Genomic DNA, 26,315 nt, shown 5'->3' on the forward strand with positions numbered 1-26,315 from the left:
AAAGGTGGCCGGTCTAATAGCAAAGGGTATTAATAGCAGCACTGTAGGTTTTTTTCGCCATTGGCACTGCAAAATCTGATATAATTAAAGTATCTTCCATTATTCTTTTTTAATATATACATATAATTATAGCATACTCCGCTAGGCTAATGTTTACTATAAAGCAGAAGAATAAAAACAAGATAATAGAAAAATAGTAGACACAATGATTTAAAGATAATTTAGAAGATAATTAAATTGGTATAAGAAAAGATAGGGAAAAGGGGGAAAGAGAACTCTATATTTTGATAGAGTGAGCTTCAGCAGATCTAGTCTAATCCAATAAGAGATGCAGAATCGACGTAAAGATTGCGGGTGGAGTGGGTGTGGGTATACACTTGTTGACAAACCATTTAGCAAATAGTTATATTAGATTGTGATATAAATATATATTCAAGATTAAGATCTAATTACTATGTTCACTACCTAGATTCTTGCAACCCCGGCTCTAACAGCCGTACACAGTGAGTGGATTATCAATTATTTGGCTAAACCCAGAAATCTTAACTAGAACTACATTAATCCCTCACTTCTATTACCCGCAGATTTCTCATGACACCCTCCCCCCTCTCAACTTTACAGGTATGGATTCTCCCCGATATGAACACTCCGGCTTCATCAGGCAATACGTGCATATGTATTGAAACATGGGTTGCAAGGTGACCCTTAGAATCCCGGTACGAATCGGCTGCCATCCTAGTCTCTATATCGCATCATAGGGGCTGGCTAACAGTGACTATAGTACCCTGACTTTCTGGCACTATGCCTCCGAAGAAGGGCAAGGCACCCGCAATCCCTGAAGGGAAGGGGAAGAGGGAAACCAAGGCCAAAGCCCAGACCGCCCTGCGCGGGGCCGGGAGGCTACGACGGATAATGACTTCATGCCGGTTGGGTACGACATCGACTACACACAGAGATGCGTCAAGAGACTCGACGACTCCGCCCTCACGTCTTGCAGGCTGCCTGCGTCTGCGGTAGAAGAAGGAGACCTTCCAGATGTGGACCACACGAGGAACGGAAGTACGCCATGTCATAACCGATTATGTGAACGACCGCTACCGGAACTTTAGGCATACTTAGCAGGACAACACAGAACCAAAAAAAAAGCATGGCAAAGTTAAGGCGGCGGTGATCAACCAACCACGCCCAATTTTCGGAGTGGGCTAATATGATGACAAGCGGCACGTCCCCGCGACTCGACCCAGCCGTGGCCCTCGAGGATCTGTTTAGCTTGAACATGGTTTGGTATGGGTGCCTACTGATTTTGTAGGCCCTGCACTACTTTGGGCGTTCTGATATGACGAAATCCCCGTGGAGAGTTAACCCGTACGATATCCTACACGCGTGGAAGCTCTTAAGTTTCTTTTGGCGCAATGTGGGCAAATTCGACACGCTCGAGGCGCGCGACGTATTCCTGGACAACAAGGTCCAGGTTTATTAGGACAGGAAGAGAATTTTGGGGCAGGAAGGGTCTGGATATCTATTTCTGCCGCCCAGCACATGGAAGGTTCCATTGCTCAGTTGGTTAGAACGTGGTGCTAACAACGCCAAGGTCGAGGGTTACCCCCTCTAGAACCATTTTTTGCTCTTTGCTCTTTCTTTTTTATTATTTCCACTATCTAACTAGATTGATATATAGTGGTAAAATACACTGGTATAAATTAAATAAATGCCTGCCCCATGTTCTTGAAATTTTATGTGATGGGTCTGTACTTACTGCCCCAGGTTAACTGACAACTAAAAAGAAAGGAATGAGCGGCCCTAACTAACCAAGTGCTTGTAATGTTTTCTTGATTTTCATGCCCTACCTAGAATTGTTATTATTAACTATTTATTCACACGAGAATCCCAAAAAAATAATCACAATTTCCGAACACCCTAGCCATTGCAGTGCTACATTAATGTCGTTCAAGTCAGAGACCTCACTCAGCATGCGCCTTAACATCTCCTGCCACAGCTATTGCCCATAGCTAGTTTACTTCCGCTGTAGTGCCCGCCGAATTACCCACGATCGTGAGCCACATAGGGGATCGATCCATTGGCACTAGGATTGCGCAGTAAGACTAGTCTCTAGCATAGTCAGCATTGCCTAGTCCCATACTCCCAGCACAAAGATGCCCACGCAGACAAGCGTTTCCAGAGGACACGGAATTAGTATGACTTATTTGTACGCCCGCTCGTCCTTTGCGGTAAATACCACAGCGTTGGCACCAAATCTGGAAGTGAAAGAAAGAAAGACGTGACAGCGTCCACAGCATCAGGCATTTGGTATATTGAAGGAGCAAAGGAGAAGAATATTGGATGGTAAAGATAATTGCAGGGAAAAGAAGTTTCTCCAATTGAGATAGGCGAGGTATCCTTGGTATATTAATCAACTTTAGAATTCGAATACCTCTACTATATACTGCTTTCTATAATACTTTATTCTACGGTGCCTCTAATCTAATATTAATACGCAATGTATGATATCCTAGATGTCTAACATATTGATTCTTTAGAGGGTGATACGTAGGGTGTCGTGGGACCACAATTTGAGATATCTTGGAATTGTTCTCTAAAATTACGATTGATTAGTCTATTTTGAACAGATTTCCGATACACGGAGACGGCTATCATCGAGCTGTTTTTGAAGGTAGATAACCGGGGTCCGTCAGGCGGCTGTGCTTGATCTGGGGGGTTGCAATTCTCCCTAGAGCTCTTGAAACCTTGCTTGCACTTGATGGAATTAAGGGTGATCGTTTGTTTCCGGAAGTGTTGGCTATCAACTAGGCCAATAGAGTTATAAGCGAGGGTTTTCTTCTCTTTTCTTTTCCAAGCTAGCATCATGAATATATTAGATCTTTTAGCTTCAATGTAATAATCATACAGTAAGAATCCCCCCCCCCCCCCCCTTCTTTTTTTCTTTAAGAGTAGAGCTATTCGATATAGCCCCTCCTGTCACTCGCTCCTCCTAAGAATCAATATGGCATCCTTTTCTTAGAGACACACATTCGCGAGTGGAACACCATATCCATCAGCCCAGTATAATTGGTCTAGGTACATCGCTGTAATATTATATAATAAGCATATGTCGCATTTTATTGAAAAAAAAAAAATACTATACCTAGTGCAAAAAGCATGACACTGTCGGCATTATCCAGCGCGTCCTGAGGCTGGGTCCGGGCTAACCAGGTAACTCCATTAAACCTATAGGCAGGAGCACGTTGAGACCCAATCGTGCATTTCACGTCCCTCACTAGAATCATAATGTTAGCAAAGGTCAATTTCATTAATTTTGAACCGGGAGTATGATACATACGTGTGCCCGCGTATCTAGTGTGCGTCATTTCATGAAAAGCCACCCCCGCCGGGGTTTCCCTGGGAATATCGATCGAGACGCCAAAAAGATAATGCGGATAAGATTTATACTGGGCGAGCGTCATTTTGGATAATGCGCTCTCCAAAAAGTCCGTACAGTAAACGATTCGCTCCGGCGTGTTGGGGTGTCCCCTGTGTTTGTGCAGTACATAGGCGAAACTGGGACTATCTTCGCACGTAGGTTCGGTATCCCAGACTTGCCATATTGGGTCCCAATAACTGACTGTTCCTTGGGGATTGGTCCCTTTTTGACGCCAGGTATCGCCGCAAAAGATGGGGAGGTCAACGTTATGGGCGACGGCGTGCTGGACTCCGCGGATGATTTCTGGTGATATAAAACAACCCGTTAGTCACATACTAACCAATTGATGAATGTGTGAGGGGTGTTAATGGGTATTAGGGACAACTTCTGTGTACTTTTGAGCTTTCTCAATGCTTCTCGATTCTCCTGGGTCATTCCTTGGTTAAGGTCGATAGCCAGCATCATCCGTAAAGGAACCATCACTCGTGCTCGATGTACATTCCACCAGTAGTCTGGACTGTGCCGGTTGTAATTATTCTTTATCCAGTCTATTGCACTCAGCGCGCTAGAACACATATCGTGGATATTGTCCAATGCATCGTCGATGAGATGCGAGTACCGACCGCAGCTTTGATCGACACTCGCGCGAGGTTGAAGGGTCTTGAGGGGCGATGCAAGAGTAAATGGAAGAATCAGGGTGGAAGCTATCAGGAGAAAAAGGTTCAGCTTCATTTTGGATGGTTGCAAAGTGCTTCTCTCCCGAAGGTAGTAAACCTCATTTTTTTAATTATATGTACTTGTCACCTAGAGCAAAATACTCGTCGCCTACTGTAAATTACTCGCCCCTAAGTGGGAATTACTCGTGTGCTGGGGGTGGCACCTTGGCCTTTGCTGGCTTTTGGCCCTCCACTCCTCATATAGAGATTTCATATGATACCGTCAAAAACTCAAACCATGACGAGGCTAAACTCACTATGTACTTCCGCGAATGGACTAAAATCCCTAAGCACCTGGTCCTCTGCTCGAAAGCGCAAAGATCTATTACGCGTTAGCTGCACTGGCCCCTTGAATCCTCCAAATTACGTGGTTCTAATCCAAAATCTATATTCGTTGACTTCGCTTCAGCGGGTACCCTCGTTTATTTCTTTTCGCTTTTATCTCTCTATATATATCTCCGCTCTTTACTCTCCTAGAGCATAATAGCATAGCACAGGGCAAAACTACCCACGAAAACCCCCAGTCCCCAGATAGATTTCACCCGGACTCAAGATGGGCTCGAACCACCCAACCCCCACAAGGCCCTGTCCAACAGATCCCTGTCCAACAGATCGAGGGTGGATGTTGTCAATCGATGGCCATACATGTAATTCCATGGCTTGTCACGTCCCAATATTTTTCGGGGGGCCACGGGCCACGAGCTACGCCCACAGGCCCCTGCACGTTAATTAATACCTACCTAGCCTCCAGGATATAGACCCTTTGGGTCGACTATCATATTCCATCCTTCCACCCAAAGGCAACTAAAGGAACAAGGGGTGGGCCGGACGCTCTACTGTATGTAAGTCCCGAGTCGTATACTGTAGCCGTCCCCTCGAGTCGGACCCACAGTATTTTCAGCTGTTGGTCCTCCACACCGATACGAAAATTTTTCTCTTTATTAACTATTCAACAATTTCGCCAATTGAATTGAAAAAAATAGCGGAGAGTCCTTAGTAGCTAATTCGCTTTTTCTAATACCAATATCTCTCTATTTTAATCTCGTTATAGGATTTAGGGTATGGACTTCCGTACGACCCAATATAACCCAGACCCAGAGATCCGCACGACCTAACATAACCCGGACCCAACCCGGACCCAACCCGGGCTGGGTTGGGTTTTGGGTCGAAGACTCCGACCCAGTATTGGGTCCGGGGCCCTAACTTAGGTTATAAACGTAATACAGTGGAATAATTACGATATATAATAGAGACCCAGTCGTTTATATTATCGATTATATATAGAGCCACAAAGATACTATACGATAAATTGATACTCTCGTATCTAGCTAGCAAGACAAGATTTAGTCTTGACAGTAACGAAGATGTACTACTTTCCCTTACTCCTTCCCTTTGTTTCTTTACCTGATCGACAGGCCTTATACCCTGCCAAGTATATTCTTTACAACTATAGACTTTACATATATATATTTAGGTTTAGTATAAAAAAGGGTTAATTAATATGTTTTTTCACCTATATATACCTATTATATAATATAATTTTTACCTTAAAGTCTTAAATTAATAAATTATATATTCTAAATATATTATTACTATATAATATTCTTTTTATAAAGTATAAGAGTTATAATTATAACTTATATCAGAACGAAAACAGTATTTAATAACAGTATATTATCTTAATAACTAAGCAGCTTATGATCAGAATTATATAAAAGTTGGGTCGAATTTGGTTATGTTGGGTTTTATTGAGGCCCTAGTACTGGGTCCGGGTTGGGTTTTGGGTCGAGATCTTCGACCCAAGTTGGGTTATGCGGAAGTCTAGTAACGATCCTTATGTATACAAATAAGGATTTACGCGTAGCTAATAAAAAGCAGAAGCAAAAACGAGCTAGATCTAATAAACAGCTACCTCGAGATCAAGGCCTATGAATCCAAGAGGCTCGTGAGCTAATATCGACGGCGTACCAAACCTCTGAAACCCAATCAGCTGCTTCGACAGACCTTCATCAACCAGCTTCGCAGCCAATTCAGCGAGCGCCGCCGCGCTGCAGCGACTGCCGCGAATTAGGGCATCGAAGATTACAGTATCCAAAACGTTATATTTAGTTTTTTTTTTTGTATATAAAGGCTTTATGGCGAATATAAATCGATTTGAATTCTATATACTTAGTAGGGTGGCTCGCTCGCTTGTGGATTACGTTATATTAGATTTATAGTGCTACTAATCCCGACTGAAGGGTCACGTCAATGAATGTTAGGCTCCGCTGATATGACGTATTACACCGAGGATTATTGACTCTTTACCTCGAACTACTTATATCACGCCCTCATGGCTCGCCCCATCGGTTCGCATTGGCATCCCCGCGGATGCTGTGCACACCTGAATGTCATACTTCCGGAGAATTCTAGTTTCACGCTAATCTAGCCTTTCCCCGGACTCGGCACTGGGTATGGGTGCCGACTGAAACCCGTTGCGGGAGCGGAATGTTCTGAGGATGGGATAACGGCTGCAATTTGGGCCTCGGGAGTGGCCATATTACGGTTCTTCGATTATAACCCTGTCGATGCCATTGGTGACTAACTGACTTTTCGAGCGCGAAGAAATTCGCCAAAGAAAAAAGATGGCTGTCCAAAACAAGCCCAGACGTGCTCCCTTCTTATAGGCGGTGCTGGCCAGTGTAGATGTGGGAGAGAGAGATAATGGGAGTTTTTATCATCCACGAATGGATTTATCATAGCCCAAATACCTCAATAATCGGTGGGACTGAGGCCTTGAATTGAGTGATTTCTACTCACTTGATACATTGTTTCGGATACATTGTTTGGGTCATGCCTCAACAGCAGTTTCATTAAACGATTATCCTGAGCCACAGGGCACACCTAAGGGAAAGAAAAGACAAATCATGTAGCGATATAAGACAAGGACTCGGTCCATTTCGGACCGAGACGAATGGAAGAAGTGATACAGCACCCCGGATGCAGCAAACCCCAAATTGCAGAGACCTGGACACCAGGGTATATCAAAAATCAGAATCTATAAGTTCGATTCAAAGACGCCAAGAATTTATGCGTTTTCGGACTGGATAGTTTGCTGCCGGGAGAATACTGGTTAGCATCAAAGAAATTCCAGGAAAGGGCAGAAAACTAACCACCAGCCAGTCCATGCCCTCGCTAATACCCTTGCCGTCGATGGCAGAGCAAGCAACGATGCTCCAGTTTCGGTCTCGGAGTTCTCCTAGTTTCAATGCCTCCGAGATCTCGCCTGCGCCCTTCGCCCCAGGCTGGTCCTGTTTGTTGGCAAACACCAATAGTGCCGCATCACGTAGCTCCTCCTCGTTCAGCATGGCAGCCAGTTCATCTGCTGCAGTACCCAGACGCTCGATATCTGTGGAGTCGATGACGAAAATCACGGCCGCGGTGTTGGCATAGTAACAGCGCCAATACGGGCGAATGGATGTTTGACCACCGAGATCCTAGCACCGTCATGATCAGTCGAGGGTTTGGAATTGTCCATAGTGTGTCACCTACCCAGACATTGAAGTTCAGGTTGCGATATGAGACCGACTCGACATTGAATCCAATGGTAGGTATCGTTGTGACGACTTCACCGATCTGTGGACGCGATCCATTAGCACACCAAGTCCGTAAACAAGCCTAAGACACGATCTTGGAAGATATCAATTCCTCACCTTAAGTCTGTACAGCAGGGTCGTTTTTCCAGCATTATCCTAGAAACCAGAACCCATCCGATCAATTTCGTGATTCATGTCAAAGAACGGGTGTTTGCTCCCCGCGCCAGTCGAGTCCCACGTACAAGTCCCAGGATTAGGATCCGAATCTCCTTCTTGGTCCAGATCAACGACCATAGACGTGATAATGAGCCTCCCATGGTGTGTGGTTAGGAATCGAGTCCGTTTGATTTCAAATCACGGATGCTTTTCAGCAAGTATGGAGATCGGGGGTTCGGGTGAATGTTATGGCAGGCGGGTGTGTCGAGAGGGATGGGACAAAGATGCGTGGAACCGAAAAGACCCAGGGGATATTGCAAACAAAGCAGGGATATGTGGGCAGAGTAAGTCAAAGAAAGGAGGGTTTGTTCGGTGGCAACCGCACTGCATGGGAAGTCCCTGGCGATCGGCCTGTGCGTGTAAGGCGGTCAGGCGGGGATGAGGAAGGGACCTCTTCTGAGCTTCCTTGTTCTTGTCATTACCATTGCTATTGCCATTGCCTGTGATACTTATCTGCAATCACCGCCTCTATATATTTACCTAATTGCAGCGTCTCATCCCTATACACAGCGTGTTTCAGGCCGCATATCCATTCGTCCTTCATTCGTCGTTCCACCACTTCACCATCCACCACTTACCAAGATTGCCTGCCATGGTTGGCAAAAGGTCGGGAAAGGCCCTTCGGGATGAGGGTAGGTATCTCTCAAAGGCGATACTCAAGGCAGAGGCTGACGATGCTTCGCGCAGGTCTGGAGCGAACCGACAACAATATGGAACTTTCCAACTGGCCTCAAATCCCGGCAATCAACCAGAAAAATTACTACACGTACGTGGACGTCTTCATTTGATCCAGCGCATCCCTCTCATTCCGCGTCTCCCCTTGGTTCGAGCGAAAGCAACCCAGTACTGATTGCGCCTGGTTCCTGTTAGCGACTACCTCAAAAGAGATGACCAGTATCTGGCGTTCCGATTGCAAAATGAGGAGGCAAGGACCAAAATGACCAAAACCGCCAAGGACCGGGATCGCGCGCTTGCAATGGCCAAACCTGAGGCCGAGGCCGAGGCGGAAGCAGACGGCGATGCCAACATGGAGGATGCGGAGGAGACTCCTGCCGAAGCCGCCGGATCCAAGGTCATTGTCATCCACATTGGTAGCCAGAATCTACGGATTGGGCTGGCTAGTGATGCATTGCCCAAGACTGTTCCGATGGTGATTGCTCGGAAGGCAGCGACCAGCGAATGCGAAGACCACGAGGAACCCAATCCGAAGAGATTCAAGCGGGACGATGGTGAATCCTTGGAGCCGGAGAAAATATTTGGATCTGAGGTACATTTAGTGCAGCATTTTTTTTACTGCAGGCTGAGCCCCGCTAACGCTGTTGATAGTGGTCATCTCAATACAACAGGATGTCGGCGGATCTAAAAGTACACATGCGACAAAACAAGCGGCGGATGCTCCCCAACTCGAAGGAAATGGTCATGAACTACAACCGCAGAACAGTACCGGAAACCATCTCGGAACATAACGACCCAATGCGCATTGAATGGACCGAGCTGTCCAGCCCTCCACCAGAGTATATCGTCGGGCAGCCCGCGTTGAGAGTTCCGGACTCGTCAAATCCTCGTTACAAACTTTACTGGCCATTCCAGAATGGGTGGTGCAACGAGAAAGACTACTCGAGCAAGCGAATGCTGTTCCTGGACATCTCTCTAATTCTGGAAGATGCGATCAAAACCCAGCTGGGATTGACCAGTAAGAAAGAGTGGGCCCAGTATTCCTGCGTGTTCGTCATCCCAGACCTTTACGAGAAGTCGTATGTCACCCAGGCACTGGAGATGTTGATGCGCGAGTTTGCTTTTGCCCGAGTGTGTTTCATCCAGGAGAGCTTAGCGGCCACGTTTGGCGCAGGGTTCACCTCCGCCTGCGTGGTTGATATCGGAGCGCAAAAGACCTCGATCTGCTGTGTCGAAGAGGGAATGTGCGTCGAGAACTCGCGAGTAAATCTCAAGTTTGGCGGCCGAGACGTGACCGAGACCTTTATCAAGATGATGCTTCACGGTCATTTCCCTTATGCTGATGTCAACCTGTGGCGCCGTTACGATTTCCTTCTGGCGGAAGAGCTGAAGAAGAATGTCTGCACCATGAACGAAGCCAGCGTCTCTCCTCAGGTGTTCGACTTTCATCTTCGCGTTTCGGGCCAAGATACGCGCAAGTACACTTTTAAGGCTTACGATGAAGTTCACTTGGCCCCCATGGGATTCTTTGAGCCCACTATCTTCGACAACTCGGAGAAGTTGCAGGGACGACGGGGCTTGATCGAGCCATCTGTCGACATCTATGACGGCCAGTCTAATGACCCTGTCTCTGCGGCTCAGTCTGAGATTTTGACTGCCCTCGCTCCCACCTTACCCGCCAATGACAAAGCAGATGATGAGTCTCAACCCGGAACGTCGGGTGTGCAAGCGACACCAAGCCGCCCGCAGCAACCCAACGCATTGGGAAGGGTGCAGGAGCTGGAAGCCACCCCTCGCTCCTCCGTTGCCGGCTCTCCAGCCCCAGAAGTCGCGGGAACTCCCCAGGCGGGAGGTGTTGGGACTCCTGCTGTCGCCACATCAGCGAGTCAGGCTCCGCGTCCCCCCGCCGTCGAACATCGAGATGATATCTTGCCCATTTACGCTCTCGACAATGCTATCTTAACCTCCATTGCCCATGCTGCGCGCTCCGACGAGAAGAAAATGCGGGATTTCATCGGAGGCATCATGGTGGTCGGTGGCGGCAGCTTAACGAACGGATTCCATCTGTTCCTAGAAGAGCGGCTTCAGACCCTTCGTCCGGGATTTGCGAAGGAGATCATGATTGGGGCCCCGCCCAGAGATCTGGATCCTCAGGTTGTTGTGTGGAAGGGAGCCAGTATCTTTGGCAAGCTGAGTGGAACGAATGACAGCTGGATCGGACAGCTGGAATATGACCGGCTGGGCCACCGGCTGATGGCGTACAAGTGCATGTGGGCCTGGTAGTTTGTTCTTTATGTGATGTCGTGATGAGGTTTCGGCGATGGGAGTTTTGCATGTCTTGTTCAGATTCAATAGCAGGTTAAAAGATAATCTCATGTATGATTTAGATGCTTTTCTCTTAGCAATGATTCCCTGTTCCTTACTATACATCTTCTATAGCTTTTCAGGACTTGTAGTCAGATCTCATGTTCCTCATTAACCATGTCAACAGATCAGCCGGAATAAATACATCTCAGCTTTTGTCGCAAATGAGCTTCTCTTGGATTGTGAAGACGCGGTGAGGACCAGGCGGTCTGACACGGCAGAATGGTTGGAAAGTCGGGCCAAGCCGAGTCAACGCATTTCTGCTGCTCGGCCACTTGCACTCGTTTTGAAACCTCAAACATCAGGTTCCTGCCATCTTTCCCAACCCCATTTTCGATTTCTTTTTCAATTCCTTCTGCGACTCCGGACCCCCTCACAGCCACAGTCCGCCGCGATCCCATCTCTCCTCATACGCAAGGAAGTTCTATCAGTCGCAGTACCAAGGCCTGCGGCAAAGACACGATGTCTTCCAGATCGAAAGAGGGACAGTCCTCCGGGACTTTCCACCAGGATTATATTGCGTCACTGCGCTATCGCAATGACCTGCCTCCGCCGGACATGCCCCCGAAGTTCCTTGATATTCCTCACGCGGGCTTGAGTCGTTTTCTCACCCCAGGTTTCGCGTCAAATCTGGCGCGCCGTGAGGAGCCGAACATTGATGTTGACGCTGAGGGTGGCATGCCAATTGACCTTGTCGGTCTTCCGGGTCTGCATCTGGGCGATGAGAGTGGTAGGTCGACGCGATTTGATCCTTGGGCTTCCATCAGTTTCATCTAATCAATTTGCGATAGCTATCATGGCCCCCGAGAACCCACAACCCATCGATCCTGCTGATCTGCCGCTTCTGATGACCATTGACCAGCTCCGCAACCCAGCGCCGAAGAACGCCAATGTCAGCTTCCTGCGGCGTACGCAGCATATAGCTGTCGATCGCAGTGCTCTTGAAGGAACCAAGGCTACCACTACAGGGAGCAAAACACAAGCGCGCCCGACGAAAAAAGGCAAGGTGTCGGTGGATGACCCAAAGCATATTAAGAAATTCATCCAGAAAGGATTCGATATTGCCTACCCCCAGAGCAAGCACACTGGAGAAGACACAGAGAGCCGCATTCGAGGTCTCCCTCCAACCAAGGCCGAGACCGACGCCTGGGCCAAGCCAGTGCACCCCGACAACCCCAAGCTGAAACCGGTCGGCTTCTTTCCGGTGCTGCCTGATCTCCAAGGGTTTCCGGACCCGGGAGGTTATGTACAATTCAAGTTTGATAAAGCACCCGTGGCCGCTCTTTCAGGCAAACGTGATAAGCGCATGGAAGTAGCTCTACTCCACCCCTCGGCGCCTGAAGACCGCATTTGTCAGGACCACGCCTCCAAGGCGGCGCTTCACAAGACCAACCCCCGTCTCTACCCTGACCCAGGCCCCATTCCCTGGGATTACGAGCTGTTTTTGCCCGAGAAACCTGAAGGGGCCAAGAACATCCGCACAAGCATGAGCATGACCGACTCAGACCGGGACAACGCAGATCTCTACACGCACGAGGGATCAGAAGGCAACAAGTTCCACCGCTACGACCGAGCGCGCACCTACGCCACTAGCGCCCAGACTCTCAGTGCTGACCAGAAGCAACGAGATATCGCGCTGACGCTTTTCAAGCCCGCCGAGGGTGAGAGCAAACAGCAAGGCGCTTACTATTACCCCATCCTCGGCAAGACTCGTCTCAAGCCGGAGCGTGCTCGGACAATCGCTCAGGCAGGCTTGGCTCCCACTGCATCTCAGGCCAAGGAAGACCAGATCGACCAGATGCAGGTGGTGGTTCGGGACCCTGACGAGGCTGAAATCTACAAGCGTTTTTTGCACCGTGCCAACATCGACCCCAAGTTTGCACAGACTCTTCCTCCGCCACCTGAGCCCACTGCTGAGGAAGATCAGGGCTCTCCAGAGGCAGAGCAACCGGCCGACAATGAGGAGCCCGAGAAGGCCGCTTCCCCTGGGGCCGATGAGGATACTCGGATGAGTGACGAGTAGAGGCGTTTTTCTCTTAATGAATGTACGATAGCTTCATCAGATATATCGAATCGACCTCGGTTTTTAAATTCTGCGTTGACTTGAGCACGCATTTTTGCAGTACTGTGACAGCCTTATCAGACTGTTCCTAATTGTTTTTTATGTATCCAGGTTGTTTCTTATGCCAAAAGACACTGACTCAAGCGCCATGCCCTTGGAGTAAGCGCTTGGCAACCGTCTCACCAGGGTGGCTGTCTGCAATTTCGCCCCCATAAAACCTCTCAAGTTCCGTCTCTTTGTTTTCAAATTTGGTAGTTCTATTTTCAACTCCATCCTTTGCTCTGAGAACATGACCGGAACGGTGATCATCACCGGCGCAACCGGCTCGCTGGCTCTCGAAGCCGTGCAGCAGCTGCTCTCGTCCCACCCGTCACTGACGATAGTGGGCACCGTCCGAAATGCCAGCCAAAACCCCAAAAGTTCTTATCTGCTCCAATTAGAAGACCTCGCACCACAATACCTCGGCAGCAAGTTGGTTCTCAAAAGCGCAGACCTAAACTCGCTGACAGAGGTGCGATCCTTCGCCGACGACGTTGCCAGCCAGGTGGCGTCGGGAGAACTGCCTGCGATCTCTGCTATCATCTGTAACGCGTTCACCTGGTCATTGGAGGATGGTTTGAGATTCTCTCGCGATGACTATGAATCCACGTTCCAAGTGAACCATCTCGCGCACTTCCTGCTCGTGATGAAGCTTCTATCGAGTATGGATCGGGAACGCGGGCGAGTGGTTCTGCTCGGCTCTGGAGTCCATGATCCGGAGCTGCAGAACCCTCTCTCCAAACTGGGTGCGCATCTGCCTGACGCCGATGAGGACCTTGATCAATTGGTCAAGCCTGGCCCTGACCCCGCTGGGACTGAACATGATATGGGGTGGCGGCGCTATGCCACCAGCAAGTTGGCCAACGTCATGTTCATGCACAGTCTGAATCAACAACTGGAGCGGGTATGGGGGGTTTTTTTTTGTGATTGTTTCTGATATTGCCCTGGTACTATGTTACTAACCTCTGCCCAGAACCCCTCGCTCCGCAACATCACCGTGACCACTATGGACCCGGGCGCTCTCGTGAGCTCTCGAGCACATGCCGTCCAGCGTCCACTAGCCAAGTCTTTGTTTGGGGTTGTGAAGCTGTTGCTCCCTGTCTTGAAGCTTTTTACCTACCAATTTCGCTCAAATGCGGATTCGGCGAGAGATCTCACGGCGCTGGCTGTGGATCCCAAGTACCATTCTGTCCGAGGGTATTTCACAGGACAGAAGCAGATTCCATCTGCTCCAATGAGTCAAGACAAGGAGAAAATGAAGGCACTTTGGTTGGCGTGTTGGAAGTGGACTTCTTTGGAGGAAACCGAGACCTGTCTGTCCAAGCAGGTGTCTTGACTCGCTGAGTGCCTCGAGTGAATGCGATATAGACTTCGTTCATTGCTAATTGCATATTTAACGATGACCAAATCCGCTAGATAAGAGCGAGATCTATATTGTATCCATATGACCAAGTCACCTTTTCAGCACTTGCTCTTATTTTCGCCAATCCCCCATTCCTTTGGCCCTTTTTTTTTAATTTCGGCCCATCAACCCCGGGGAAGCCCCAATGTGCCGGCGCTGGCAGTGCTGATTGGCACCCGAGGGCACTCCCCCTGGTGGCCCTAGTCCCCACGGGCGGCAATGACGGGCCCAGGACGCCCGGACGTGCAGGGCACATGGGAACGGCCCGGACTATAAGTGGTCGGGTGGAGCACGCAAGCAACAAAAACCAAAACCCAATTGCGGTTAAAGTTGGATGCTCCCTGCACTCCGCTGGATCGACGAGATCTGCTCGGATCAACGCTTCGACTTTTTTCTTTCTTTCTTTCTTTCTTTTTTGTTTGCAAATGCCCCTCCATTGCCGCGATCATCGTCCCCACCCTCCCCTCCCCACCCATGTGTTGCGCTGATAGGACGTGGGCAATGGCCCTTGACTGCCCTCGTGCGGACGTACCGCCTGCATGCATTGTATATATGAATGTCCGCTCCTGGGTCGGTTCGCCAAATTCTCCATCCTCTCTCTCTTGCGTGTAAAATATGGACTGGTTGCACGTTTACATCGCCGGGGTTGCGTTCCTGGTTTTCTCTCTGGTCGCTCTGGTTCTCTTGTTCTCGTCTCAAAAGCCCAAGACTGATCGCCGGAATGGACTTTGGACTTACCTGAATTTCTTCTGGGCGACTTTTCTCAAACCCCATGATAAAAGTGCCGGGGGGCAGCAAGATGCGCTGGAAAGTTTCTATAAGACGCAGGTTCGTTACTATACAGAGCAAATGCATTCAAAGTGCTAACGAGACATAGGCCGCTGTCTATGATGCCACGCGTCACCGTCTTCTTCGCGGTCGTGAGGATATGCTCGGCCTTGTGGCGGCCCAGTTGAAGTTCAAAGTCGACAACAAGGAGATCAAGGCCAAAAAGCCAGTTTGGGTCGATGTAAGTTACAATCCTTCCACATGCTACCAAGGAGTATCTCTGACCAGTCTCTAGATCGGCGGTGGCACTGGGTAAGCCGATTCAAGAAAATAATTCCCTCAAACAACCTCGGACCCCATCTGATTAGCACGCCAGATACAACATCGAAGCCATGTCGGCCTTCCTTCCGGTGGACAAGTTTTTTGATCAAGTCTATCTCGTCGATCTCTCCCCGTCCCTCTGCGAGGTTGCCCGCCAGCGCTTCGAACGTCTTGGGTGGAAGAATGTCACTGTGATCTGCCAGGATGCACGATCATTCCGTCTTCCAGAGAAGCAGGTTGATCCGCGATCTACAGACAACGCAGCGAATGATGGCGTGGACTTGATCACCATGAGCTACAGTCTTTCGATGATTCCCGGTGAGTGTCCAGCTATGGAATGCTTTGCATGCAAAAATTCGCTAACTTCTCTCAGACTACTATAGTGTCGTGGATTCGCTGACGTCTCGTCTGAAGTCGACCGGTGTCCTGGGTGTCTGTGATTTCTACGGTAAGCGGCGAGCCACTGATATTATACAAGAATGTGACTGATGTCCAGAGCAGTCCAAAGCATTGTGGATGTCTCCTCTCGCAATTATACTGGCGGCGCCTTCAACCGTCACGTCAACTGGCTTGGGCGTGCTTTCTGGCGGGCCTGGTTCGAATTCGACCGAGTCAGCCTTGAGGCCGCTCGCCGCGACTACCTGGAATACCGATTTGGAACGGTGATCTCGGCGAGCGACCGAAACTACCTCCTTGGCGGTATCCCTTACTACATCTTTGTCGGTTGCCCTAAGGAGATGGAGTCTACGCCATCGAACCAAGCAGCCATCGAGAAGCTGGACGCTTCGTTCACTGAATCCCCTTACCTGCTACCTGCCAACCACAAGCAAGAAATGAACAAGGCAGTTGAGCAAAGCACCCGCGAAATCCATTCCAAGGCCTATGAGTCGGCCGTGGTCAATCTGAGCGCCAACCTGCCCCTCCCGTCGTCTTTCTATCAAAACCACCACTATCGCATCCACTACAATGACATGCTGCCCAAGCACACGCAGTTCCAAAACGAGTACATCTATGCATTTACATGGGAGGACCCGCGCGTCGACCACCGTCTATTGAACATTGGCAGCGACGACGTGATCCTGGCAATCACCAGCGCCGGCGACAACATCCTGGACTATCTTCAAAAGGGTCCGCGCCGGGTCCACGCCGTGGACTTGAACCCGAACCAGAACCACTTGCTGGAGCTGAAGGTAGCCAGCTACATTGCACTCGGTCATCGTGATATGTGGAAGATCTTCGGCGACGGCAAACACGCCCAGTTCCGGGAACTGCTCATCTCCAAGTTGAGCCCGCACCTGTCGAGCCAGGCCTTCCAGTACTGGCTCGAACACACGCACGTCTTCACCTCGTCCTCGGGACACGGTCTGTATGAGACGGGGGGCTCCCGCCATGCCATCCGCATGGTGCGCTGGCTGTTCAATATCTTCGGACTGCAGACCGAGGTCCGCAAGCTGTGCGAAGCCCAGACCCTAGCCGAGCAGCGCGCCATCTGGCCGCGCATCCGCCGTGTGTTGCTGAGCCGCCCCCTTAACTGGGCTATCGTCAGCACGGAGTGGTTCGCCTGGAAGGCGGCCGGCGTGCCGCGCAACCAGCGCAACATGATTCTCGATGACTTCTTCCGCCGCAACGGCTTGACATCGGACATGAAGCAGGCCAAGGATGTTAGCGGACAGTCGATCTGGGAGTATGTCGTCAATACTCTCGACCCTGTTGTCAACGACACGCTTATTAGCAACGACAACTACTTCTACTTCCTGTGTATGCAGGGCCAGTTTTCTCGACGGTTCGTTTGACCACCCTTCCCCTAAAACCAACGGAATTCCGCCGTACTGACTCTATTTTCCTCCGAAGATGCCATCCAACTTACCTGTCGCCCAAGGCGCACGTCAAACTCTCCACCCCGGGTGCCTTTGACGGCCTCCGCATCCACACCGACGAGATCAACGAGGTGATCAAGCGGATCACACCAGGCACCTTGACCATCGCTGTAGTAAGTGAAACACACTCCGCGTGAAAACCTCTAGTATAATGTTATATACTAACAAACTTTTTCAGGTCATGGACTCTATGGACTGGTTCGACCCCTCCGAGGACGCCGCATCAGCCCAAGCCCGCAAACTCAACCACGCCCTGAAAAATGGCGGCCGCATCCTCCTCCGGTCCGCCAGCATTGACCCCTGGTATATCAAGCACTTCGAGGAGAACGGCTTTTCGGCGCGCCGCGTCGGGGCCCGATTCCCGGGGACATGTATTGACCGGTAAGTGTGATAGTTTTGACTTTTTCTTTTCTCTCGATTTGAATGATGATTTGCTAACTTGAATCAAGAGTAAACATGTACGCCTCGACGTGGATCTGCACCAAGACGCAGGATGTCGCGCGTCCGCAGGCTGGCCGGACTATCTCGTCTCTGTCTCTTGGAGATAGTGCCGTCGGAGGCAGGAAGAGATCAGGGAGTGTTGAGGATCTGCAGATCTAAGGGAAGTGAGTGATAGGGCTAGATAGATAGAGGATTTTGCCGGTGGCCTTCTTCGGGGGGAAGGGGTTCATATTCTGATGCCGATTCCATATCGTGGGAGTATCTGGGCGTACAATTTTGATCTTTTGATCTTTTGATCTATTTTTCCTTTTGTCTTCTCGGAGCAAGCTGGTGGAGTAATTTATGGTTCTTTTGAGACAGGAAGCTTCTGCACGGTTGTATTATGTAGTAGGGATTCTGGGATTCCAAGACTACCCTACCAAGTTTGAAATTTGTTTAGGGCACCACACCGTTCTTGCCTCAGGATAATAAGCCCCTATGTTCTTTACTTTCCCCCAGAGAGCAGACACTCGGCATAGTGGGTAGTTGAGAAGGGGGCATGCGTGTTGGGAGGTCGGGGCGGTGATATATCCCGGTAGAAGAATCGGCTCGGATCTAAGTAACAAGTTCCCGAGTCATTGAGGGCTGACTAGTTAGGTATAGACAACCCGATTCAACGACTATTCTCAGCTGGTCTATTGGGCTAATAATTAGCGTACAAATCGAGCGAATGGCCCTGTCTTTGAAATCTCTCTCTATCCCCTCATCCCTCAAGAATAAGTCATTACAAACGACTATCTCTTCTCACCATCTCTGCTCCTAGCACTTCAAACAATGAAGTTTGCAACAACAATCCTTACGGCGGTAGGCTTCTCTGCCTATACCATGGCCAGTGAGCAACACTTACCCACTGCCGATACCCATACCCCTGGCCTAGTTATACAAGGCGGGTGTGTATATAGATGCTGACCGATCACTCTTGTTTTAACTAGGCACCAAAGATGGTACAGGCCCGTTCTACTCCACAAATGACAAGCCCGGCCATTGCTGGTCAGCTTGTAGCGGGAACCGCCTTTCTAACAACATATACACACAAGGGGTTTCTTGGTGCTGGATGCCCACACAAGACGGCAGCGACGAAATGGCCACATGCACACCTAATCCGGATGACCCGGAGAAGGCCAACGACGAATGTAGTCCGCCTATGGGCAATGGTTGGATGCCGAGACGTGTTGGTGGTGATGCTGGCTGTGGGCCATCACAGGACTAGGATGCAGCTTGTGTATATGTTAGGCGTACTGGGGGGCTATGCTACAACCTGAATGCAAAGCTATACTGTGGTGATCTTCTATGGAGGCTATATTCCTCTTCGTGTATAGAGGGTGTAGTAGGTGATATGGCTCAACTAATAGAATGATCAAAACGGTTCCAATTATCGTGAAGCCGTTTCTGGTAATTTATCCATCCATTACATGGTGGGACAAGGTGATTGACATAGAAAAGTCGGTGGAATATTTGGGAATATAATTTTGACTTCTTCTTTTTTCGTTTTGGAGCGATCAGCTTCAAGTTGTTTTGGATGTGGGATTGGCTGACAGTATAGAGCCCAATCAAGCTCTAAACTCACCTATACTTTTCTGCAGACAACCCTACAGCTTTTACCTAATCTCACCGGAGACACCTGATGAGCTGTGTAGTCTTCCCAATATCTACTTTAATTACTGTACATAGAACATCAGATCCTGGGTGAGCGCTTGCAGCACTAGTGGTGATAGTAGAATATCGACATTGACAACCCCAATTATGCCCAATAAAGGGGCTAACCAAGTGAAAAACCAGTCAAGAAAAATCATTGCAAGCCGGCACCTCCACCGGCTCAAGTCTAATCATATCTCACAGGTGAATAAAAAAAATAAGAGAAACAGACACATAAGGAACAAGGAAGAAGAATAGGGTCCTCCAAGAAGAAACAGGGGGGGAATAAAACCAAAGTTTCATCAAGAAAGGGAAGCCACCAAGCGCCCGTCCAAAAATCCTGCTGTCTGCATGGTGGGTTGATTTTTTTCCCAGGTCATGTCTGTCGGCGGCGGTGGCACTGTGGACGAAAGCACGCATACACACATACAACATACACGCTTTCCCTCCGGGTGATGGTGAATATAGAGACAAGAGAGAGAAAGAGAGAGGAAATAAGAAGAAGGGATGGAAAGGATCAGATATCTCATGAGCGGCCGTACCGCGTCTTGCCGAAAGAGAAGGGCACGTAGCGGTATTTGATCATGTGCTGGATTTGTCGGCGCACTGTTTCGATCGAATCGAGTTAGTTTCAATGGAGCTATACGAGAAGATACGAAGGGAGAGGAACAGAAACGTACTGGTCAACACAAACAGAATGATCCAGTAGACCACCAGCACGGGCCAGAACACGGGGATGTCGAAGACGGCGAACCACGAGCAGACAAAGCCAATGGTGATAGCGCGGGTGGCCGCGTGCCAGAACTTGAACTCGGGAAGCCGGCGGATGAAGGGCCGGAACTCATCGTCCTGCTTCGTCGGGAGGCTGGGCGAGCCGCCCGCATCGCCGTCCTCCAGGCCCTCGTCCTGGGTAAGCGATGGGTCGAACTTGGGGGTCAGGAAGGCGAGGAAGAGGTTCAGGAGATAGATGCCGAGCGTGTACGCGACTGGAGTTGGAAGTGTAAGTGTTAGCTTGTGACCGTCAACCTCTTTTGCTTCCCCCGCTCTATCGTTTCTTCTTCTTATTGCCCACAGGCATAGATCCAATTCCATCCATATTTGCAATTTCAGTCTCGAACATACCGATGTACCAGCCCTGTGCGAAGACGATCCTCAAGAAGAAAACGAACAACAGCACTCCTGTGCCCACCCAACGGTAGGTTGTAAACGGGGTCGACGCGTCCAGGTAGGATTGATAAACCTGTGATAGATTAGTACAAGGATTCGCCTAGGCTATAAAACGAAGGAGGAGAGAATTGCGCAATCCAGCGCCTCCCCTCCCCTCGCAGAGATACTCACCCGGGTCAGTTTATTGGTCTGGGTCGTCACGGCCGTGAAGGGAGACTGCTCGGGCTCAGGGACATCCATGATGAAAATTGGGAGCGAACAAGAGGAACAAGAGAAGAGAATCGAAACAAAGAAAAAGAACACAGAGAAGAAGAAAAGACAAGAATCGAAAGAGCAAAAGGCGCGCAAATGGAGAATCGCTGAAACCAGACAGAAAAGCCACTTCAGGAGCAACGCAAAGTGGCCACTGCGGCAGCCAATCAGTGGGGTGCTTATGCACTAGCCACAGTCGGTCATGTGATCTATATGGCTGTGCAGTACCTGACACAACGCTAACCTGCTTTGGGTTATTGCTGACTCAGTTCACGTGTACCTCGGGACGGCTAACTTCGGCTGCGGGGAGCTCCATACATCATAGCGCCAGTTTCGGAGAATCAGATTATCTTCATTCTCCTGGTTTCCGTTTTGCGAGTCAGTCTGAATTTCCCATTGCCAATTCATCACAATGTTTGCCCGTCGTTGTGCCCGTCTCGCCATCGCTCGAACGGCTGTGCCCTTGACCTCGTACTTAGCTCGCGTCCGGCCGTACTCGTCCGCTGCTCCGAGCTATGAGCACATCCTCACCTCGATCCCCAAACCTGGCGTTGGACTGAGTATGAGCTATCAGAGTTAAAACATATGTTGCGGATATGGCTGACAACCGTCCGGTAGTCACATTGAACCGGCCCAAGGCGCTTAACGCGCTCTCCAGTCCGCTTTTCAAGGAGCTGAACGCAGCACTAGACAACTACGACAATGACAAGAGCATCGGTGCAATTATTATCACCGGAAGCGAGAAGGCATTCGCAGGTATGTTGACAATTATTCCTCCGATCCAAAACCAACCCACCTAAACACAAGCCAATGATCTTTCTCGCGTATAGCCGGCGCCGACATCAAAGAGATGGCTCCACTGAGCTTCTCCGCCGCATACAACGACAATTTCATCGCGCCATGGTCTCACCTCAGCAATGCGATCCGCACACCAGTCATCGCAGCCGTTTCAGGCTACGCGCTCGGCGGCGGCTGCGAGCTGGCACTGATGTGCGACATCCTTTACTGCACCAGCAAGGCAAGCTTTGGACAGCCCGAAGTCAAGCTCGGCACCATTCCTGGCGCCGGTGGATCGCAGCGCTTGACGCGGGCGATCGGCAAGAGCAGGGCCATGGAATTGATTCTGACGGGCAGGAACTTTAGCGGTAAGGAGGCCGGCGAGTGGGGAGTGGCGGCGCGCGTGGTCGAGGGTGGCAAGGACGAGCTGCTGGAGGAGGCGCTGAAGACGGCCGAGACTATCGCTGGGTATAGTCGCGTGGCGGTCCTTGCTGCCAAGGAGGTCGTGAATAAGAGTCAGGAGCTATCGCTGCGGGAGGGCGTCGAGTACGAGCGTAGCTTGTTCCATGGGTTGTTTGGCAGTAAGGACCAGAAGATTGGTGAGTTCGCGTTAAATAAACATTACGTTTAGACAATTCCCTTGATAGAAGGCTGCTGACACTATCGCAGGTATGACTGCTTTCGCGGAGAAGAAGAAGCCCGAGTGGTCGCACGAGTAAAGGCATCTAAACTAGCGCTTTGTTGATGCTACTATTCCACCTGCCTATAATCCAGAAGTGTTCGAGTGCAGAATGTACGAACTTTTTATTTAACACACTTTGATAGTCACTCCCAGGTACGGCTTGCCGCAGCTTCATTGTCGTGGGCATCATCTATCTCTGTCTCGGCCGGCAGAGCATCGCCAGTTGGAGTCCCACGCCTGTGCCTTTCCAGCGATCGATTGATACCGACAATACCCCATGCAAACACCGCCACATCGCGGATCGTATCCATGAGGTGATGTGCCTGAGGACCACCGGCCTCACTTCTCAGTTCTTCGGAGAATGGGGGTTTTGAAGGGCCGGCGGCACTGGAGTAGTGTGTAGCAGCAGGATTCCCCACCGTGTCTTCGCGGCATAATGTGGATTTCACTTCTGGGTGTGGTTCTTGAGGAGCTGACGTGCCCGGATGATAATACGATGGTGCTCCGTAGGAGAAAACCGGTTCGAGGGCCCACGGTGCCGCGAAAAGTCCGTTGGCATAAGCTGGGGCGGGCTGAGGTGAGAGAGGGGCAGTGCGGACCGAAGGTCTTGCTCGGCGTAAGATGACGACCAGTCCGTCTGAAGTACAGGAAACAACAGCTTCCAACTCAATTGGAGGCGATAGGTCGATGTGTGAAGTGGCCATCACGGAAGTGGACAGTCCGCTGCCGTGCTCATTGGCCCCGGCGACCTCGTCCTGCAGAGGATTCCGAAACCAAAAGCGGAGGTATGCAATCGAGTCATTCGCTTTGGCACTCTCGAGACATCGCACTGCATCGCGCAGACATCGCTCTTGGATGCAGTAATAGAAGCTCTTGGAGGTCAGCTGCTGTGAGCTGAGACCTAGAATCTCAGCGACACCCGTTGTGGCGTACATGATCGTCGCAGTACGGGTGAAGCGGTTTACGAACAGGGCCGCGCGGGGCTCATGAAGGGGCTCGGCAAGTCGATGTGAGAATTTGTTGGATATGAAGGTTAGCATATGGTAGCGCGGGTCATTGGGCGAGGAATCGAAGAGCTGGCGAACAATGGGGGCATCGACCGCTCGCTCTAGAAGGTTGGCGGCATGTCAGTAGGTTATAGTACCCACGAAACACCAAAATAACGTACTTTGACTGCCCTTCCCTTGCCCGTACACCGTAGTACTCGCGATCAACACATCATATACCACGGTGAAGACGCACTCGCACCCCACCCACGACCCGTGTTTATGCCGGATTGAACAATAGTTCAACACGGCCGCTTTGTCTAGCTGTACCCCCCGGCCGTGGATCGTGCGTGCAAAGGGCAGTTCCTGGGGATGAAAGTAGTCCCAGCAGGAGCGATTGAGGACCTCATGAGGCTGGTAGCCCAGCACGACCTCGATGCTGTCGGAGGCGTACCGAATGGCGGCATCACGCGAAAGGTCTGTAGCTATTTGTTAGCTGCGATTGAATACCTTGAAAGTGGCTGATGCTCTGAGAATCCTCAGATTTTGAGGCAGGGTCGAAATTCGCCGAGTGGGACAGGAACGCAGGCAACTTGCCGTGGATCGTGATGAAGGTCGTGTCCATTGCTGCACAGGAGTGGAACCGACCCTGCGTCAGCCAAGAATACGAATCAGACGACGGTGGAAGAATCCCCCGGCATCGAGTCCTGTTCGCCTTATCAATGGGGGCGATCCTGAGGGCGTGAGAGTGGAGGGAGTAAGCTAAGTTTAGATGACAGCTGACGGCCGACCTGCCCCGTCGCGATTCCCCCGCCGCTCTTCCTCCACGTCGCAAGTGAACGGCGCAATGACAACCCGAAAAATGGCGCAGATTTGGCTATTTAAAAAGGCAGTCAGCATCTTCCGACCCCAGAAAATTTCACCAGATCCAAGGCGTGGCGAATCTCGGTTAAGCCTACCACCTTGACTACTCACGCTCATCACAACCACGATGTCTACAACTCAGACATTCACCTCTAAAATTATGCCTGCAGCTTCAGTGGCCCCTGATGAAACTCAGGCTGCCGAGGAACACTATAACAATTGGCCAAATACTCAAGGCGTAAGTTGGCACTACGCTATAGTCGAGCTGTGATTCTCACTTTCAATAGTTCGACCCCGAGTACGAAGAACGCAAGCCGGTTGAACTCCCTGTGACTGGGCAGATCCCAGTTTATGCTGCCGGAACCTTGTATCGTACCGGTCCTGGAAAAAGCAAAGTCGAGACGGAAAAAGGGGAATCCTTTCAATTGTCTCACTGGTTCGATGGGTTTAACCAGATGCATCGCTTCCAGATCATGGCCCCAGATGACTCCCACCCATCCACTCGCGTTTTCTACAACTCCCGATTCTCAACCGATGCTCTGATCGAGGAGGTGCGGAAGACGGGATCTTTGGTGAAACTCGGCTTCGGCCAGAAACGCGATCCCTGCAAGAGTGTGTTCGGTAAGATCCAAAGCGAATATGTCCCAAATCACACTCCATCCTCAATGAACATTGGCGTGACACTTTCTGTCAACATGCCCGGACTCGGAGATAATCCCGGAGAGGAATCAACCCAGCGTTGGGCTAGTTCCAAGGGGGTCAAGACCCTCTATGCCAAAACCGATTACAACGCCTTTGCAAAGATCGACCCGGAGAGTTTGGAGCCTATTGGCCTCGCTTCTCAGGCTAATCTTCATCCTGACCTTAACGGACCCCTGTCGGCATCGCACGCCCGATCGGATCCCGTCACTGGAGATGTGTTCAACTTCAATCTCACAGTTGGTCAAGTTTCAACATACCGAGTTTTCGGCGTGTCTGCCTCGACGGGAAAAACGACAATCCTTGCTACTTTCCCAGGAATTCCGGCATATCTTCATTCGCTGCTGATCACCGAAGATTATGTGTTGCTCTGTGTCTGGAATGCGCATCTGAATCCACTGGCCTTTGCCGATGGGTCTTTCATGGATGCAATCATCCCCACGGACTCGAATAAGCCGGCGACATGGTATGTCATTGACCGCAAACACGGACGGGGACTAGTTACAACGTATGAAAGCCCTGCATTCTTTTGCTTCCACACCATCAACGCATGGCAGGAGCCGTCTAAGGAGGACCCTGGCAAGGTGGACATCGTTGCGGACTTGGTCAAGTTGGAGAGTACCGAATTCTTGAAGACTCTATACTACGAAAACCTCATTTCCATGTCAGCCACGGCCAAGGCTCTACAGGAGGAAAGAGACGATTCTTTGCGTTCGTCTTTCGCACGGTTCCGCCTGCCGGCCGTGCCTTCAGCCCCAGTGGCCGATATCAAACAAGCCAAAGAGGAATGGGTCATCTGCAAAGCATTCTCGCCGGAATTGCCGACGATGAACCCCACGCTTGTAACCCAGAAACACCGATATGTATATTCTACCACATTCCGTGGCGAAGCAACCATCATAGACGGTATTATGAAACTCGACTGCGATACCCACGAAACTCGTCTGTGGACGCGCCACGGCCACTCAACCGGCGAGCCGATCTTTGTCGCTAACCCGGATGGTGTTAGCGAGGACGACGGAGTGCTTCTCAGTGTGGTGCTGGACGGAATGCGAGGCAAAAGCTATCTTTTGTGTCTGGATGCTCGAGACTTGACCGAGCTGGGCCGTGCGGATGTGAATGGCGCTATAGGATTTGGATTTCATGGACAACATATCCCGAAGATCGGTGTGCCCTCTGGCGATTACTAGGATTATGTACAAGTTTTCGCGGCTGAAATTAGACTGGTTCCTGTCTGTATTATTGATTCAATGCAACCTTATATCGACATACAAACTGGCTAGTTGTATAGTTGCTCTTAGCCCCAACGCCATAGTGGAGCCAATTCCAACATCAATTCC

General features: G+C 50.3%; 11 protein-coding genes across 11 annotated transcripts; 7 read left to right on the plus strand and 4 right to left on the minus strand.

Moving 5' to 3' along the window:
* Nucleotides 1–752: 752 nt before the first annotated feature.
* Nucleotides 753–1,073, minus strand: NUU61_002958 (uncharacterized protein; the record flags this gene model as incomplete). The annotated part of the gene is made up of 1 exon (XM_056653540.1): nt 753–1,073. The coding sequence occupies one exon, from the start codon at nt 1,071–1,073 to the stop codon at nt 753–755; it is 321 nt and encodes a 106-aa protein (XP_056514607.1).
* Nucleotides 1,074–1,210: 137 nt separating this feature from the next.
* NUU61_002959 (uncharacterized protein) lies at nt 1,211–1,480 on the plus strand (the record flags this gene model as incomplete). The annotated part of the gene is made up of 2 exons (XM_056653541.1): nt 1,211–1,279; nt 1,310–1,480. The coding sequence occupies 2 exons, from the start codon at nt 1,211–1,213 to the stop codon at nt 1,478–1,480; spliced, it is 240 nt and encodes a 79-aa protein (XP_056514608.1).
* A 5,721-nt stretch (nt 1,481–7,201) lies between these two features.
* NUU61_002960 (ADP-ribosylation factor family protein) lies at nt 7,202–8,026 on the minus strand (the record flags this gene model as incomplete). Its single annotated transcript, XM_056653542.1, has 5 exons — nt 7,202–7,228; nt 7,287–7,610; nt 7,666–7,749; nt 7,827–7,865; nt 7,952–8,026. The coding sequence occupies 5 exons, from the start codon at nt 8,024–8,026 to the stop codon at nt 7,202–7,204; spliced, it is 549 nt and encodes a 182-aa protein (XP_056514609.1).
* A 491-nt stretch (nt 8,027–8,517) lies between these two features.
* On the plus strand, nt 8,518–10,883 carry NUU61_002961 (putative chromatin remodeling complex subunit (Arp8); the record flags this gene model as incomplete). Its single annotated transcript, XM_056653543.1, has 4 exons — nt 8,518–8,557; nt 8,613–8,691; nt 8,796–9,192; nt 9,252–10,883. 4 exons carry the CDS (start codon nt 8,518–8,520, stop codon nt 10,881–10,883), a joined length of 2,148 nt encoding a protein of 715 aa, XP_056514610.1.
* Nucleotides 10,884–11,426: 543 nt separating this feature from the next.
* NUU61_002962 (uncharacterized protein) lies at nt 11,427–12,987 on the plus strand (the record flags this gene model as incomplete). Its single annotated transcript, XM_056653544.1, has 2 exons — nt 11,427–11,694; nt 11,756–12,987. The coding sequence occupies 2 exons, from the start codon at nt 11,427–11,429 to the stop codon at nt 12,985–12,987; spliced, it is 1,500 nt and encodes a 499-aa protein (XP_056514611.1).
* A 328-nt stretch (nt 12,988–13,315) lies between these two features.
* Nucleotides 13,316–14,401, plus strand: NUU61_002963 (uncharacterized protein; the record flags this gene model as incomplete). The annotated part of the gene is made up of 2 exons (XM_056653545.1): nt 13,316–13,969; nt 14,039–14,401. 2 exons carry the CDS (start codon nt 13,316–13,318, stop codon nt 14,399–14,401), a joined length of 1,017 nt encoding a protein of 338 aa, XP_056514612.1.
* Nucleotides 14,402–15,082: 681 nt separating this feature from the next.
* Nucleotides 15,083–18,033, plus strand: NUU61_002964 (class I SAM-dependent methyltransferase; the record flags this gene model as incomplete). Its single annotated transcript, XM_056653546.1, has 9 exons — nt 15,083–15,295; nt 15,345–15,476; nt 15,531–15,547; nt 15,612–15,874; nt 15,930–16,004; nt 16,058–17,339; nt 17,408–17,546; nt 17,612–17,814; nt 17,883–18,033. 9 exons carry the CDS (start codon nt 15,083–15,085, stop codon nt 18,031–18,033), a joined length of 2,475 nt encoding a protein of 824 aa, XP_056514613.1.
* Nucleotides 18,034–20,074: 2,041 nt separating this feature from the next.
* Nucleotides 20,075–20,955, minus strand: NUU61_002965 (Rer1 family protein; the record flags this gene model as incomplete). The annotated part of the gene is made up of 4 exons (XM_056653547.1): nt 20,075–20,154; nt 20,229–20,534; nt 20,671–20,788; nt 20,887–20,955. The coding sequence occupies 4 exons, from the start codon at nt 20,953–20,955 to the stop codon at nt 20,075–20,077; spliced, it is 573 nt and encodes a 190-aa protein (XP_056514614.1).
* A 424-nt stretch (nt 20,956–21,379) lies between these two features.
* On the plus strand, nt 21,380–22,463 carry echA (enoyl-CoA hydratase echA; the record flags this gene model as incomplete). The annotated part of the gene is made up of 4 exons (XM_056653548.1): nt 21,380–21,527; nt 21,586–21,723; nt 21,798–22,343; nt 22,414–22,463. 4 exons carry the CDS (start codon nt 21,380–21,382, stop codon nt 22,461–22,463), a joined length of 882 nt encoding a protein of 293 aa, XP_056514615.1.
* Nucleotides 22,464–22,569: 106 nt separating this feature from the next.
* NUU61_002967 (PAS domain-containing protein) lies at nt 22,570–24,312 on the minus strand (the record flags this gene model as incomplete). The annotated part of the gene is made up of 3 exons (XM_056653549.1): nt 22,570–23,534; nt 23,595–23,891; nt 24,204–24,312. 3 exons carry the CDS (start codon nt 24,310–24,312, stop codon nt 22,570–22,572), a joined length of 1,371 nt encoding a protein of 456 aa, XP_056514616.1.
* Nucleotides 24,313–24,436: 124 nt separating this feature from the next.
* Nucleotides 24,437–26,165, plus strand: NUU61_002968 (carotenoid oxygenase family protein; the record flags this gene model as incomplete). The annotated part of the gene is made up of 2 exons (XM_056653550.1): nt 24,437–24,514; nt 24,564–26,165. 2 exons carry the CDS (start codon nt 24,437–24,439, stop codon nt 26,163–26,165), a joined length of 1,680 nt encoding a protein of 559 aa, XP_056514617.1.
* Nucleotides 26,166–26,315: the final 150 nt, after the last annotated feature.

This window comes from Penicillium alfredii, assembly GCF_028826965.1.
Source record: "Penicillium alfredii strain IBT 34128 chromosome Unknown utg000004l_segment0_segment0, whole genome shotgun sequence".
NCBI lineage: Eukaryota > Fungi > Ascomycota > Eurotiomycetes > Eurotiales > Aspergillaceae > Penicillium > Penicillium alfredii.